Source organism: Nomascus leucogenys, chromosome 1a (assembly GCF_006542625.1).
Source record: "Nomascus leucogenys isolate Asia chromosome 1a, Asia_NLE_v1, whole genome shotgun sequence".
In the NCBI taxonomy this organism is placed as follows: Eukaryota; Metazoa; Chordata; class Mammalia; order Primates; family Hylobatidae; genus Nomascus; species Nomascus leucogenys.
Window position 1 is genome coordinate 37526522 of NC_044381.1, and position 14885 is coordinate 37541406.

At 37.0% G+C, this 14885-nt stretch overlaps 1 protein-coding gene across 4 annotated transcripts in view; it reads left to right on the forward strand.

Annotated features, from left to right (window-relative positions):
• ZNF782 (zinc finger protein 782) overlaps nt 1-12573 on the forward strand; it is a 37020-nt gene extending 24447 nt beyond the window's left edge. For 3 of the 4 annotated variants that reach the window (XM_003260531.4, XM_030797952.1, XM_030798009.1), the window contains exons 5-6: nt 3893-3994; nt 8566-12573. In XM_003260531.4, the coding sequence (XP_003260579.2) occupies nt 3893-3994; nt 8566-10421 (1958 nt within the window). In that variant the 3' untranslated portion in view covers nt 10422-12573. Of the gene's footprint in view, nt 1-3892; nt 3995-7791 lie in introns of all 4 variants that reach the window. The other variant, XM_030798074.1, reaches the window with a different exon arrangement.
• Nucleotides 12574-14885: the final 2312 nt, after the last annotated feature.

Below are 14885 nucleotides of genomic sequence, written 5' to 3' on the forward strand. Positions count from 1 at the left end.
CACAATTGTTAGATATTATGTTATAGTCTCACAGGTCCCCGTGGCTTTAGTCTGTTTTCTCTCTGTTGTTCAGATTGGGTAATTTCTACTCTTCTGTATTAAAATTCATGGATTCTTTCCTCTGTCCTCTTCATTCTGCTGTTGAACCCATCCACTGAGTATTTAGTTATTTTTCAACTCTAAAATATCTACTTCATATATCTTCTCTTTCTTTGCTGAGACTTTCTATTTTTGTTTCATGTTTCTTATTGTTTGTTTAAACATTTATATGATGGCTTATTAAAGTCTTTATCAGATATTTTTAACTTCTGTGCCATCTCAGTGTTGGCATCTATTGATTGTCTTTGCTCAATCAAGTTGAAGTTGCCTTAGATCTTGGTATGACAAGTGATTTTAGATTGAACCTATTTGGAAATTATAAGATCTGTGTCTGATTTAAATCTTCTCATGTAGCAGGCATTCTCTGACGCCACTGTGGCAGGGGAGGTCGGGGGGTGCTGCCTTATTATTAAAAGGTGGGCTGAAAGTCCAGGTTTCCTACCCAGCCTCTGTCGGCACCTGGAGGAGGAGGGGTTGTCATTACTGCTGAATGGTAGTGGTGGTTCAGGATCCCCATTATGCCTTCACTGATAACACCCTGCATGGTAGGATCTGGAGTGCCTCGTTACTGCTCCCCATGGGGCTTCTACTGACACTGGGGGGCAGGGGACCTTGTCACTGCCTGGCTTGGAGACATGTCTCAGCCCCCAGTCAGCCCTTTCTGACATGACCCTGGTGGAACAGTAAGGGAGCCTTCTTACAGCCTGGTGAGCACAGACATTTGAGTTCCCCACTTGTCCTTTCATGGCAGCAGTAGAAGTGGAGAACATATTTTTTATTTTGTGTTTGGCTGAATTAAGAACAGTCGTTGTCTAAAAGTTTTCAATCTTGTTAGGCTGCCTCTTTCCTGAACTTCTGGCTTGAGAGCACAAGCTTTGGGTTGTATGTTTTGTCTTGTTTTTCTGTCTCCACATTCATGTTGTTTGTTGCCAGCTTCTCCAGCTTCTAATTTGGAATATATGAGGCCAAAGAGAAGTGCAGGGAACTCATCATTGTCATACCTTGAGTCCTGAGGTCCTTGAACAATCTGCTGTCTTCTCTCCACCTTTCAGCATCTTATGTTTTTAAATATATAATATCCATAGTTTTTAGCTATACATACCAGAAAAGATAGGAGAATACCTCTACTCCATATTTCTAATAGAACATGGCTTTTTTATTTTAAATTTTTGGCTCTTTGAAAATTTTTTTACTATTATTGCTTTCTCATTTAATTCCTATTTGGAGAGCAAGATTTTTTAATCCTTTTAAAGTTTATTTAAACTCGTTTCAGGTCCCATCATATGATTTATCCTCGTTAAATGTTTCATATGTATTTGAAAATAATGTGTTTTCCTTTTGGATCGGTGTTCTATAAATGGAGGTCATGTTGGTTGATAATATTCTTCAAGTCTTCTGTACTCCTTCTTATTTACTTGTAATCTACTTCTATAAATTATTGAGAAAGGAGTTTTACTGTCTAACTACAATTGTGGATTTGGTTATTCTTCCAGTTTCATCAGGATTTGCTTTATGTATTTTGAAGTAGTGTTATAAGATGGACAAACATTTGTGATTGTTATATCCTCTTGATTAATTATTCCCTTTATCATTATGCAGGATTTCTCTTTATGTGTGCTATTTATATATTATAAAACCCATAATAATATTGTCTACAAAGATAACTTGAAAGATAATGTTCTATTTAAAGAATTCCAAGAATGAGAAAAGTATATTTTATTTTCATCCTCTTTTTTCCAGTTTATGGTGCTCTTTATCTCTATAAATTTTTTTATATAAATCAGAAATTTTCATAGTACCATTTTTCTTCTGTCTGGAGAATTTAACATTTCTTGTAATACATCAGTTGCTGATAAATTGTTTCAGCTTTTTTTTTTGGTCTGAAACATCTTATCTTTGCTAAGTATAGAATTTTAGGTTGATTTTTTTTCTTTCAGTACTTTAAAAGTATCACTTCACTGTCTTCCAGACTGTAAAATTTCTAACAAGAAGTCAGCTTTAATTCTCTTTGTTCTTCTGCACATATTATGTCTTTTTCTGTCTACATAAAATTTTCTTTTTTTCAGCAGGTTTTAGCAATTTGATTATAATGTACATTGGTGTGATTTTATGTTTCCTCTTGGCATTTATTTAGCTTCTTGGATCTGAGGGTTTATATAGGTCATTAAAATTAGAAAATTTTGGCCACTGTTGCATCAAAATTTTCTCTCCCTTTCCTTTTTTTCTTCTGGAATGCTGATTACATATATGTTAGACTACAAATTTATTTAACCACAGGTCACAGATAACTCTGTTTATTATTTTCCAGTCTCTCTATGTGTTGTCCAGGCTGGTCTTGACCTCCCAGCTTCAGGCAGTCCTCCTGCCCCACCCTCCCAAATAACTGGGATTACAGGTGTCACTGTGCCTGGCCATATGGGCCATTTCTTATTCGGTTGTTACAGATTGATTTTTCTCCTTGATAAGAGTCTTGTATCACTGCTTCTGTTCATACCTAGTAATTTTGTATTGGGTGCTAGATATTGTGAATTTTACATTATGAGTTGCTAGACTTCGTTGTATTATTTTGCATATTTCTGAGCCTTTTCTGGGATGTAGTTAAGTTACGTGGAATTAGTTCGATCATTTCAAGGTACACTTTAAGCTTTGTTGTGTTGGATTCAGAGCTCACTTTAGAACTAATTTGGACCCTCTACTAAAGCAGTACCCTTCTGGTTATTCTACCCTGTTGGTCATTAATTAGGAGGTTTTTCTACCCTGGTTGGTGATGATATAAACTTCCTACCTTTGTATATGCTGTAGTGATTTTTCAGCCTATTGTTTTTCATTGGTCTTTTCCTAACCTTGAGTGATTCTCTTACATGCTTATACAAGTCAGTACTCCGGAGACTCTTCTGCAGATCTCCAACATTTTATATCAGTATAGCTCTTTCTTCGCTGGCATTTACTCCCACAAATTCTAGTTACCAGGGCTTCCTTAAACATCCAATTTTGTCACATCAGCTTACCAAGTCTGCCAGGCTCTGTTTTGGTGTTCTTTTTCCGCTCTGGTTTGGCAAGTCTCACAAGTAGCCTGTGATAATCATAGGGCTCACCTCATTGTTTCTCTACTTTCAAGGATCCCTGTCTGCACTGCCTCTTGGCTAAAACCTCATTACCATTTTTTATATTTTGTTTGGTTTTTTAGTTGTCTGTTATGGAGCAGTAAATCAGTTCCTTTTACCCTGTTACAGCCAGATGTGGAAGTCCTCATGAAATCTCTTCCTTGATAACCAAGACATTGGCCATTTTAGAATTTTATGTTACTTAGGTGTGCAGTTCAGGGGTTCAAGGAGACTGATCATTTATGAGAATAAGAAAATGTTTTTTGGCCAGGTACAGTGGCTCGTGCCACCGTACTTTGGGAGGCCAGGGTGAGACGATTGCTTGAGGCCAGGAGTTTGACTCTATCTTTACAAAAAAACTTTAAAAAATTAGCCGGGTATGGTGGTGCACACCTGTAGTCCCAGCTACTCAGGAGGCTGAGGCAGAAGGATTACCTGAGCCCAGGAGTTTGAGGCTGCAGTGAGCCATGGTAGCACCACTGCACTTCAGCCTGAGTGACATAGGGACCCTGTCTCTAAAAAAAAAAAAAAAGTAAGAAAAGAAAGAAAATGTTTTTTGTGGTTACTTCCCCAAAGAAGGTCCAGTGAGCACCCTGAATATGCCCCTTCTGAAGCTGTACCTTCTTCACATTCAGAAATAGTAGAACCTATGCAACTAATGCAAATGCTAAATTGTTTCCCATTTATAGGGTACTGCTTTACAAAACCAGAACTGATCTTCACATTGGAACAAGGAGAAGACCCATGGTTATTAGAGAAAGAGAAAGGATTTCTAAGCAGGAACTCCCCAGGTGAGTTACTGAATTCAACGAGAAGAAGGTTCACTGATTCACTTAGGAGGACTCACACAACTCAGCATATAGTCATAATAATGGTTAAAATTTATATAGTGAAAAAATACAAAGAAAAATCAGCAAAGATAAAAGGTGCATGGGGCAAAGTTCGTAGGAAACAAGCTACAAGCTTCTGAGAGTTCAGATAGTTCCCCAAACACGGTTTCCTAAGCAATGAATTTTGAAAACATATGTAAAATGTTGTCTACCCAGAACTGGTACCCAGGGTTTTTATTGTGGGCTAATCATGTAGACACCCTCTGTCTAGCATCTGCCAAAATTACAGACTTTGAGATGGAAAACTGGTGTTCTCTATCATATTGTTTGTGCAGGGCTGGCACAGTGAGCCCCTCAGCAGTTATGGGAATCTTGTTTCTAGATGCCAGCCAAGGGCAAACCTTACAAGAAAGCCTTTCTAAGAGTAGCAGTCTCAGGCCTGCTGAATCAACTCTTATCTACACAAAAGCTATGCAGATCCCTGGCATAACGTAGAGTAAGACAAACATATTTGCCATATCAACTAATGTAAGTGGATTAAATTCACCTATTAAGAGAAAATGCTATTAGATTTTGTTAAAGAGGAATATTTTAAAAATAATTCGAGAAGTTCAAAATACGTTTATGAATTGCTAAGGCAATAAACTAAAATAATTCAGTGTTTATTTGCTTCAGATTCCTACTTCTATAGCATAATCTTGGAACACTGTATCCTATACTTTCTCTCTTCTTTTTGTAAACTCAATGACACTAAAGTTAAATTCAGGTCAAAAAAACAGAAGAGAAAGGGCATTTTGATAATGCTAAAATAGACAGTTTTAAAAGGATATTTTAAAAGTAGACAACTTTAAAATATATTTAAGAGTTTTGAATATTTGTGCACTAAATTTTCATCAGGTTTCATAAAACAAAAAACTGCAAGTGTTCTGAGGAAAAATGGAAACATATTAGGTCACATAGACTTTAATTTACCTCTTTGATTTCATACCAGTGCCAGTGGATCACAACTGAGTTCCTAGAGTAGTGCTCAGCAAATGAGGACACAGGTGAAATTCTACCTGCTGCCAATTTTGGTCAGGAAAGATTTTTCTAGAACACAGCCATAGCTATTCATTTATGTGCTCATGCTACAAGGTAGAATTGAGTAGTTACAACAGAGACCGCATGATCAGCCCAGTGGAAAACATTTACTCTCCGGCCTTTTACAGAAAAAGTTTACTGACTCCTGCTCTAGAAGTTATAAATAACATATTTTATAAAAATGAATCTGCTGTGCCTTTCAAAACTCTACTCTGGAAACAGAATGAACCCTTTTTAAAATGACCATGGGACCCTGACAAAATATAAAAGTATTTTGTACAAAAATCAATAAATCCACGAAGTAAAGATATTATTGTCCAGTAAAACTGCAAATTGCAAACAATGTGAGAAGAATTAAAATCTATCTTAAAATTAATAAGGAATGCATATCTTTAAAAAACATATTTAATCAAAGAGTAAATGGAAATCAAAATTGTCCAATATCCGGAAAATTTCAAAGGTAAAAAACATGCATATTAGAACCTTTGGGATATAGATAAAGCAGTGCGTAGAAAAACTTTTAGTCTTATATTAGTCTTATGTACTTGTTTTTAAAAGTGAGAAAGTTTTCAAAGAAAACTAAGCAAAACAAAAGATGTAATAAAAATAAGACTATATTAGTATAAATTTTAAAGCCAAAAGTGGTTCTTGCAATAAAAATAACTGAATAAAATTGTCTCAATTAGAAAAAGGGGGAAAGCACTATTACTCAAAGTTTTGATTTAAATTCCTACTTCTGTGGTATAGTTTGAAATACTTTAGTGTATGCCTTATCTCTTCTTTTTGTAAACTCACAGTCTACTTGATAGATGTGTTAAAAGAAAATGAAACACTGTGCCAGAGAGCACATAGCTATGAATGCACTCCATTCCCACCTGGATTATAACCCACTAAAAAGAATGGTCTCTGCTTTACTCTTCTATATGTTGAGTCCATGCAATAGAACATGTAAGTATTTTTAATAATATTGTGTATTAACTTCAAAGCCACTCAGGAGAGGTATTTCATATTGATTCATTCAAAAAACATGATCCCTAAATGCAAACACCCAAGTCAAATTTCTGAGACTTTTGAATAATCAGGTGTAGGTTAGCATTGGGTCTGAGCACTTGTGTAGGAAAGAGGAGGTAATTTTGAGCCACACTGCTTTTTAAGAGTCACTGTCTTCATTTATATTACAGAGAGATACAAAGTATATCAGAATGAAGGTTATATTTTGGAAAGGAGAACAAAGCTGCATAAAATAATTAATACTGTTGATTAAAAAGTGAACTATTGGCCAGGCGCGGTGGCTTATGCCTGTAATCCCAGCACTTTGGAAGGCCAAGGTGGGCAGATCACGAGGTCAGGAGATCAAGACCATCCTGGCTAACATGGTGAAACCCCGTCTCTACTAAAAATACAAAAAATTAGCCGGGTGTGGTGGTAGGCACCTGTAGTCCCAGCTACTCGGGAGGCTAAGAATGGCGTGAACCCGGGAGGCGAAGCTTGCAGTGAGCTGAGATTGCGCCACTACAGTCCAGCCTGGGCAACAGAGCAAGACTCTGTCTCAAAAAAAAAAAAAAAGTGAACTATTATTTTACATACAACTAAGAAAGAGAAAATGCCATTTAACCATGCACATGCTGTAAGTTTTAAAATACTTCCTAATTTGAATGATGATAATTTTTTCTTAAAAAGTCATGAGTGTCAGATATATGAGTACTATCTATATATCCCTTGTTAAAATGAATACTATAGACAGTAACTACTTTCAGATTTTAAATAAATGTTCCTTATATTTGTGGGAAGACACAAGAAGCCTTTTGTGTGTGTGTAATTTGGGAAATGCTTTGCATTGCCTGAAGGACATCTAGAGTCTACATAAGTCTAAGGCTAAAAAGCAGAGTGATTCAGAGAAAGAATATAAGATTATTGCTGAAAATATACTATTTACTGGTGATATCCTGTCAAGACTAGAGCAGAAAAGACTGGGCTGTTGCAGTGAGAGCTACAACATGTAATGAGCCTACAGTTAGTGTAAAACCTTCTTTTCCTGAATATCTCTTAGGGCACTAAGGCAGTATAGTATATTTAAGGCCTTGGAATATTTTTAGCACAGGGCTGACATTTTTGCATGGAATGTGGGTAGCAGTAGGACAATAGCAGTCAAATATACACAAGAAATCTATGATAAATAAATATAAAGGATACGTGTAAAATTTCTAAGTCCAGGTTAAAATATATGATCCATAAGGTTCTCACAGTCAATAAAAACTAGCAATGTTAAAAAGTAGATTGAAAGTAGAATTAAGGATTGGACAAACACACGGCTGGTTTTAGGGAAATGAGTGAGCAAACTGAAAAGACGAAAGTTAAGATTCTATGATCTAAAAAGATTCACTATTGGCCGGGTGTGGTGGCTCATGCCTGTAATCCTAGCACTTTGGGAGGCCGAGACAGGTGGATCACCTGAGATCAGGAGTTCGAGACCAGCCTGGCCAACATGGCAAAACCCTGTATCTACTAAAAATACAAAAATTAGCCGGGCGTGGTGGCACATGCCTGTAATCCCAGCTACTCGGGAGGCTGAGACAGGAGCATCACTTGAACCCAGGAGGCGGAAGTTGCAGTGAGCCGAGATCACGCCACTATACTCCAGCCTGGGTGACAGAGCAAGACTCCATCTCAAAAAAAAGAAAAATAAAAAAGATTCACTATTGAACAACCCTGACATAATAAACCAAGTCACCAGAGCTAGGGCAGAGCAGTGAATCCAGTCTAGGTGGAAAAATGACTTTAATTCCCATCAATTTTACATTTCCACTTATACATGTGTGTTCCTTTGATGATAATGCAGACAGAATTAAAATGTGGTCTATAGTAGTATTTCTTTTAACATGAGGAAATTGGTGTCATTATAAATTTCTTTTGTGATGTGTAGAATGGAAATGGAGCTCCAACTGAACTATTGTAGGCTAATGATTATCCTACCATTGTAATTTATATTTGTATAAGAATCTAGACTAGCATTACTCCCTAAGGCAAACCCTGTCTCAGATAAAACCACTAATCCATTGATTTTTCTTGTTGTTATCTACTTCATGTTGGTAATCTTTTTTTTTTCATCCTATTCTCTGATTTTCCTGTTCCCAGGATCCAATGCTCTTACGTATACACCATTCTCAGTCATTTCGTTGATTTATATCCTCTTATCTATTCAGTTTTGAAAATTCTATTTTAAGATGCCAAATACATATGTATATTCATTTCCCATTTCTTTTTCTACTACAAAAATAATTTAAGCTATAAAGGGAAGATAGGGAATATGTACTTGAAATTACTTTATTGTTGAGAAACTGAGCCAGAAACTAAGGAATCAAATACATAATGGGCATATATATACATATATGTCCCATTCCATAAGAAATGTGTTAAATATCATAAAGTTTGTTTAATTTTATCATTTTTAGAAGACTCCCAACCTGATGAAATCTCAGAGAAGAGCCCAGAAAATCAAAGCAAACATTTGTGGCAAGTTTTATTCACCAGTAAATTATTGACTACAGAGCAAGAAATTTCAGGAAAACCACATAATCGAGACATAAACATTTTTCCTGCAAGAATGATGCCTTGTAAATGTGGCACTGCGGGGTCTGCTTGCCAGGGTCTCAGCCTGATGGCCCCACACTGTCAGTATTCAAAAGAAAAGGCTCATGAGCATAATGTTTGTGACAAACGGTTCATCAATATTAAGGATGGCAGAACTAACACTCAAGAGAAGTCTTTTGCTTATAGTAAAATTGTGAAAACCCTCCGTCATAAGGAGGAAGTTATTCAACATCAGACAATTCAGACTTTGGGGCAAGATTTTGAATATAATGAAAGTAGAAAAGCTTTTCTTGAAAAGGCTGCCCTTGTTACATCTAACAGTACCCACCCAAAAGGAAAATCTTACAATTTCAATAAATTTGGGGAAAACAAATATGATAAATCAACCTTTATTATTCCTCAGAACATTCATCCAGAGAAGAGTCACTATGAGTTTAATGATACTGGAAATTGTTTCTGTAGAATCACTCACAAAACTCTCACAGGAGGGAAATGCTTCAGCCAAAAGTCACACATTAGAGAACGTCATAGAATTCATATAGGGGTGAAACCCTTTGAACATGGAAAAAGTTTCAACCGTAATTCAACCCTCCCAGTGCATCAGAGAACTCATGCAACAGATAAATACTCTGATTATCACCCATGTACAGAGACATTCAGCTACCAGTCAACTTTCAGTGTACATCAGAAGGTTCACATAAGGGCAAAACCCTATGAGTATAATGAATGTGGGAAATCCTACTCTATGAATTCACGCTTGATTTGGCCTCAGAAAAGTCACACAGGGGAGAAACCCTATGAATGTCGTGAATGCGGGAAAGCCTTCAGTGAGAAGTCACGCCTAAGAAAACATCAGAGAACTCACACGGGAGAGAAACCATATAAATGTGATGGATGTGAGAAAGCTTTCAGTGCAAAGTCAGGCCTAAGAATACACCAGAGAACCCACACAGGGGAGAAACCATTCGAATGTCATGAATGTGGGAAATCTTTTAACTATAAGTCAATCCTCATAGTGCATCAGAGAACTCACACAGGGGAGAAACCTTTTGAATGTAATGAATGTGGGAAATCTTTCAGCCATATGTCGGGCCTAAGGAATCATCGAAGAACTCACACAGGGGAAAGACCATATAAATGTGATGAATGTGGGAAGGCTTTCAAACTGAAGTCAGGCCTGAGGAAACATCATAGAACACACACAGGGGAGAAGCCCTACAAATGTCATCAGTGTGGAAAAGCTTTCGGTCAGAAATCACAACTCAGAGGACATCATAGAATTCACACAGGGGAAAAACCCTATAAATGTAATCATTGTGGGGAAGCTTTCAGTCAGAAATCAAACCTCAGAGTACATCACAGAACTCATACTGGGGAGAAACCCTATCAATGTGAGGAGTGTGGAAAAACTTTCAGGCAGAAATCAAATCTCAGAGGGCATCAGAGAACTCACACTGGGGAGAAGCCCTATAAATGTAATGAATGTGGAAAAGCTTTCAGTGAGAAGTCAGTCCTAAGAAAACATCAGCGAACTCACACTGGGGAGAAACCATATAATTGTAATCAGTGTGGGGAAGCTTTCAGTCAGAAATCCAATCTCAGAGTACATCAGAGAACTCACACAGGGGAGAAACCCTATAAATGTGATAAATGTGGGAGAACTTTCAGTCAAAAATCAAGCCTTAGAGAACATCAGAAAGCCCACCCAGGGGATTAAACGTATGCATATAAAGAATATGAAAAAACTCTGAGCTGGAAATCAAACCTCACAATACATAAATGAACACACAGGAGAGAACTGTTAACATACTGAGCACTGGAATTTCCTCTACAATTTCAGCCTCCACCAAATATCAAAGAATAGAAGATAAATTGTTGAAATCTATTTTATATGGGCATTCTTTCAGCCAGAGCGCAGTCTTCTATGGATATTACAGAACTCACACAGCAAAGAAACCGTATAAAGATAATGAATATGGAAAATACTCTTGTGAACTCACTCCTCAGAAAACTCATGCTGCAGCAAAGCTCTGAGAAAGTAATAAAAATGTGAAAACTTCGTGCCAACAATCAAAACTCATTCACCATCAGAGAAATCACACAATGACAAAAGCTAGAATATAATAAGTGTGTGATAAACTTTAATGAAAAGTCAGTACAGCAGAAAATACATTCAAGATAGAGACCTCATAGTATATTAAAACAAACAAGAAATGAAGTTAATGGATGTGGGAAATTCTTCTGCCATGTCAGCCCTCATTTTAACTTACACAGAGGTAATCCCTATATGTCATATAATAACTATTGAAATGTTCACTAGTAATCATTTTCACTTCTCCCTCATGCCACACCTGGCCTAAATTTCTCAACCACTCTCATCTAAATGGTGTCATATTGTTACCCTCTAGCTAGTGGAATATGGAGGTCAATGACAGGTCTTAAATACATCAGTCAAATTCTCAATATTTTCTTCTATCCCTCATTAGAATGGAATGGAGGAAAACCTTGGGACTCAGGCTCTGACGATAGAAAGTACAAGATGGTAGGAACCCGGGTCAGAGAAGGACCCTGTGGCATGGAGTTTTCTCCTCCATGTACACAGTTGGACTTTTTGCAGTGAGGAAATAAATGTGTTCTCTGCTGAACTTCTAAAGGTTTGGGTATACTTGGTACTGAGAGAAACTCAACAACCCTCACATAATAAAACTTACGAGTATGATTTTTCAGGACATCTGAACTCAATGTATGTCAGAAAAGTCACATAGGACAAACCTCGGACAGCATCCTGAATGACCATGGCTTTTATCCCCAAAGTCTTCCTCATCAGACAGGTAATATCATAAGAAATCTGACATTTTAACAAATGTAGGAAATTCTTCACACACACAGACACACACTCACACATACACACCCAAAATATCATTAAATATATGATAATTTAGTTTTGAATGTGTAAAAGTTTTCAAAAAATTATCATATTTTATATCAGAGCTTGTTACAAGGAGAAAATCTATCAATTTGAGAAAGGTAAGTAATAGCCTTTATCTAGATATTGCTTTATCAGAACTGTTGTTTCATATATAATATCAAAACTTTTAATGAAATATAACATAAGACATTCACTATAATAAAAATCTTAAAAAGAACAAAAAACTGCATAAACTGAAAAGCAGTGTTGCAAATATGTGAATGTTTTGTGAGTTATTGATTGTTTATGTATGTATATGTGCATGGTACTTACCAGGTATTTGTTTTATGTTTCTTAGACCTCAACATTGCTGTAAGAGAATTGTGTTCCCCTTGCTTTATAACTACTTTTACATAGCTACAATTTGCCACATGAATATTAATAACAAACCTTTTACAGAAAATATCTGATATCACATTCCTTTCTCCTGCTGCCTTCTAACATGTCTGTCTAGTAAAGGCTGTTGTTACTAAACTGCCTCTTTTCAAAGAAGCCAGTGTCAACCAATACATTTCTCTCTTGTTTTTTTCTATATGTGTCTCTCACACACAAATACACAAGCAAATATATATATATCTTTAACATCACTGATTCTTTCCTAGCAGTGTTGAGTATAATAATGGACCCTTGGAAGGCATTCTTCATTTATGGTACTGTGTTTCATTTTTAGCATTTTAATTTTATTACAGTTTTTATCTCTGTGCCACAGTTACCTACCTGATACTGCATGTTGTCTAGTTTTCCCACTGGAGTCACTTTATATGGCATTTGGCATTCTTTCTCTCAGTTAAAAAACTGCTTGGATCTTTGTTTCTCTCTACAACCACCTAGTTTTCCAGATAGCTTTTTTGCTCTGTGGCTTCAGATATCTGGTGCATTGAAGAAAAGTTAAAGTCTTCCCAACTATTTTCTTGTTTTATGAATAGAAGCAGTGCTCTTGCCTGCTCTCTATTTCTCTGAGTTGTAACTGAACATCATCAGTTGTTTTTTGACAAATGTTCCAGGGTAATTTGATGGGAAAATTATGATTGTTTTCAAAAATGATGCTGCTGGGCACAGTGGCTCACACCTGTAATCCCAGCACTTTGGGAGGCCGAGGCGGGTGGATCACAAGGTCAGGAGATCGAGACCATCCTGGCTAACACCGTGAAAACCCATCTCTACTAAAAATACAAAAAACTAGCCAGGCGTGGTGGCGGGCACTTGTAGTCCCAGCTGCTCGGGAGGCTGAGGCAAGAGAATGGCGTGAACCCGGGAGGCAGAGCTTGCAGTGAGCTGAGATCGCGCCACTGCACTCCAGCTTGGGCGACAGAGCAAGACTCTGTCTCAAAAAAAAAAAAAAATGATGCTAAGATAATTGTAATTACTCCATTCTCACACTGGTATGAAGAAATCCCCAAGACTGGGTAATTTGTAAAGGAAAAAGGTTTAATTGACTCACAGTTCTGCATGGCTGGGGAGGCCTCAGGAAACTTATCATCATGGCAGAAGGCAAAGAAGCAGGCACCTTTTTTACAGGGCAGCAGAGTGAGTGCAGCAGGGCAAATGCCAGATGCTATAAAACCATCAGATCTCATGAGACTCAGTCGCCATCACAAGAACAGCATGGGGAAAACTGTCCCCCATGATCAGTTACCTCCAGCTGGTCCTACCCTTAACACGTGGGGATTATGGGGATTACAATTCAAGATGAGATTTTGGGTGGGGACACAGGCAAACTCTATCAATAATGATACTTATATATTGTAAATGCAACTTGATCTTTACAACATAATTTAAAACTTACTCAAATCACAGATCCAAACAAAATCGCTAAAAGTACAAAATTTACGATAGAAAACAAAAGAAACTGACCGGATGTGGTGGCTCACCTGTGTAATCCCAGCACTTTGGGAGGCCAAGGCAGGAGAATTGCTTGAAGCCAGGAGTTCAAGACCATCCTGCACAACATAATGAGACCCTGTCTCTACAAAAAATAAAATTAACCAAGCATAGTGGCACATGCCTGTAGTCCTAGTCCCAGCTACTTGGGAGGCTGAGGTGGGATTGCTTGTGCCCAGGAATTTGAGGCTGTAGTGAGCTGTGATCATGCCACTGTACTTCAGCCTGGGTGACCGAGCAAGACTTTCTGTCTCTTAAAAAGAAACAATGTTTATAATACAGAAAATGCAGTTATAATGGACCAAAAAAAGGGAAAACATTAAAATAGATATTTCACTAAAAATATATAGTTAGCCAATAAATACTAGAAACAATGTCCAAAGCTTTGGTCAGCAAGAAAGTGCATGTTCGTGTGATAGCAGTACAAATCCATTTCATAGTTCCTTATAAAGATAACAATACTTTACCTACAACCAGCAATTTTCATTCTAGGCATTTACCCCAGAGAAAGATAAGAATTCTATGCAAATGTTCATAGAATCTTTACTCATAATAACCCCAAATTGTAAATAATTGGGTTCTTAACAGAAAAATATATAAACAGTAATATTACCATATAATGGAATACAGCTGTACAAGGAAGAAACTGCAAATGCATGCAGCAACACTCATAAATCTTCAGATTGTGCAGAGCAAAAGAAGCCAGGCACAAGAGGGTAGAGCTGTATTAGATCCTATTTATATAAAGTTCTAGGAAAGACATCAAGTCTAGAGGGATAGAAAGAAAGTGGACCATTCATTGCCAAAGGCTGGGGGCAGCGGGGTGTGAGGATACACTGGTTAGAGGAATAAGGAAATTTTTTTATTATGATGGAATGTTCCATATATAAATGGTGGTGATCTTTACAGAGCTGTGTAAGTTTTTAGAACCCATCAAAATATACTAAAAATTTGTCTACTTTGCATAAAGCATACCCCTATACAGTTAACTTGTAAAATAATAAAAGTGAGTTTAGGGTCCCCAGTACGTTATGAGACCCAGCAGATTCTCAATTTACTAAATGGTTTATTGACATCACTAGATTATTCATTCTCTTTCTTCCCATATGGCTGTGACCTTGGAAAGTCAGTTCTCCTTTAATATGTCTCAGTCTCCTCATCACCATAATGATGGTAATTACCTACAGTCCTTTCTGAAAGAATTGTCTGAGTTCATCTGTGTCCGTTCCTTAATACGTGGCACAGAATAAGTGAGCAATAGGTAATAATTATTACTATTACATATTTTACCAGTATTATTAAAAATCAAAGGCCTGTGTTCCTTAAAAGAGC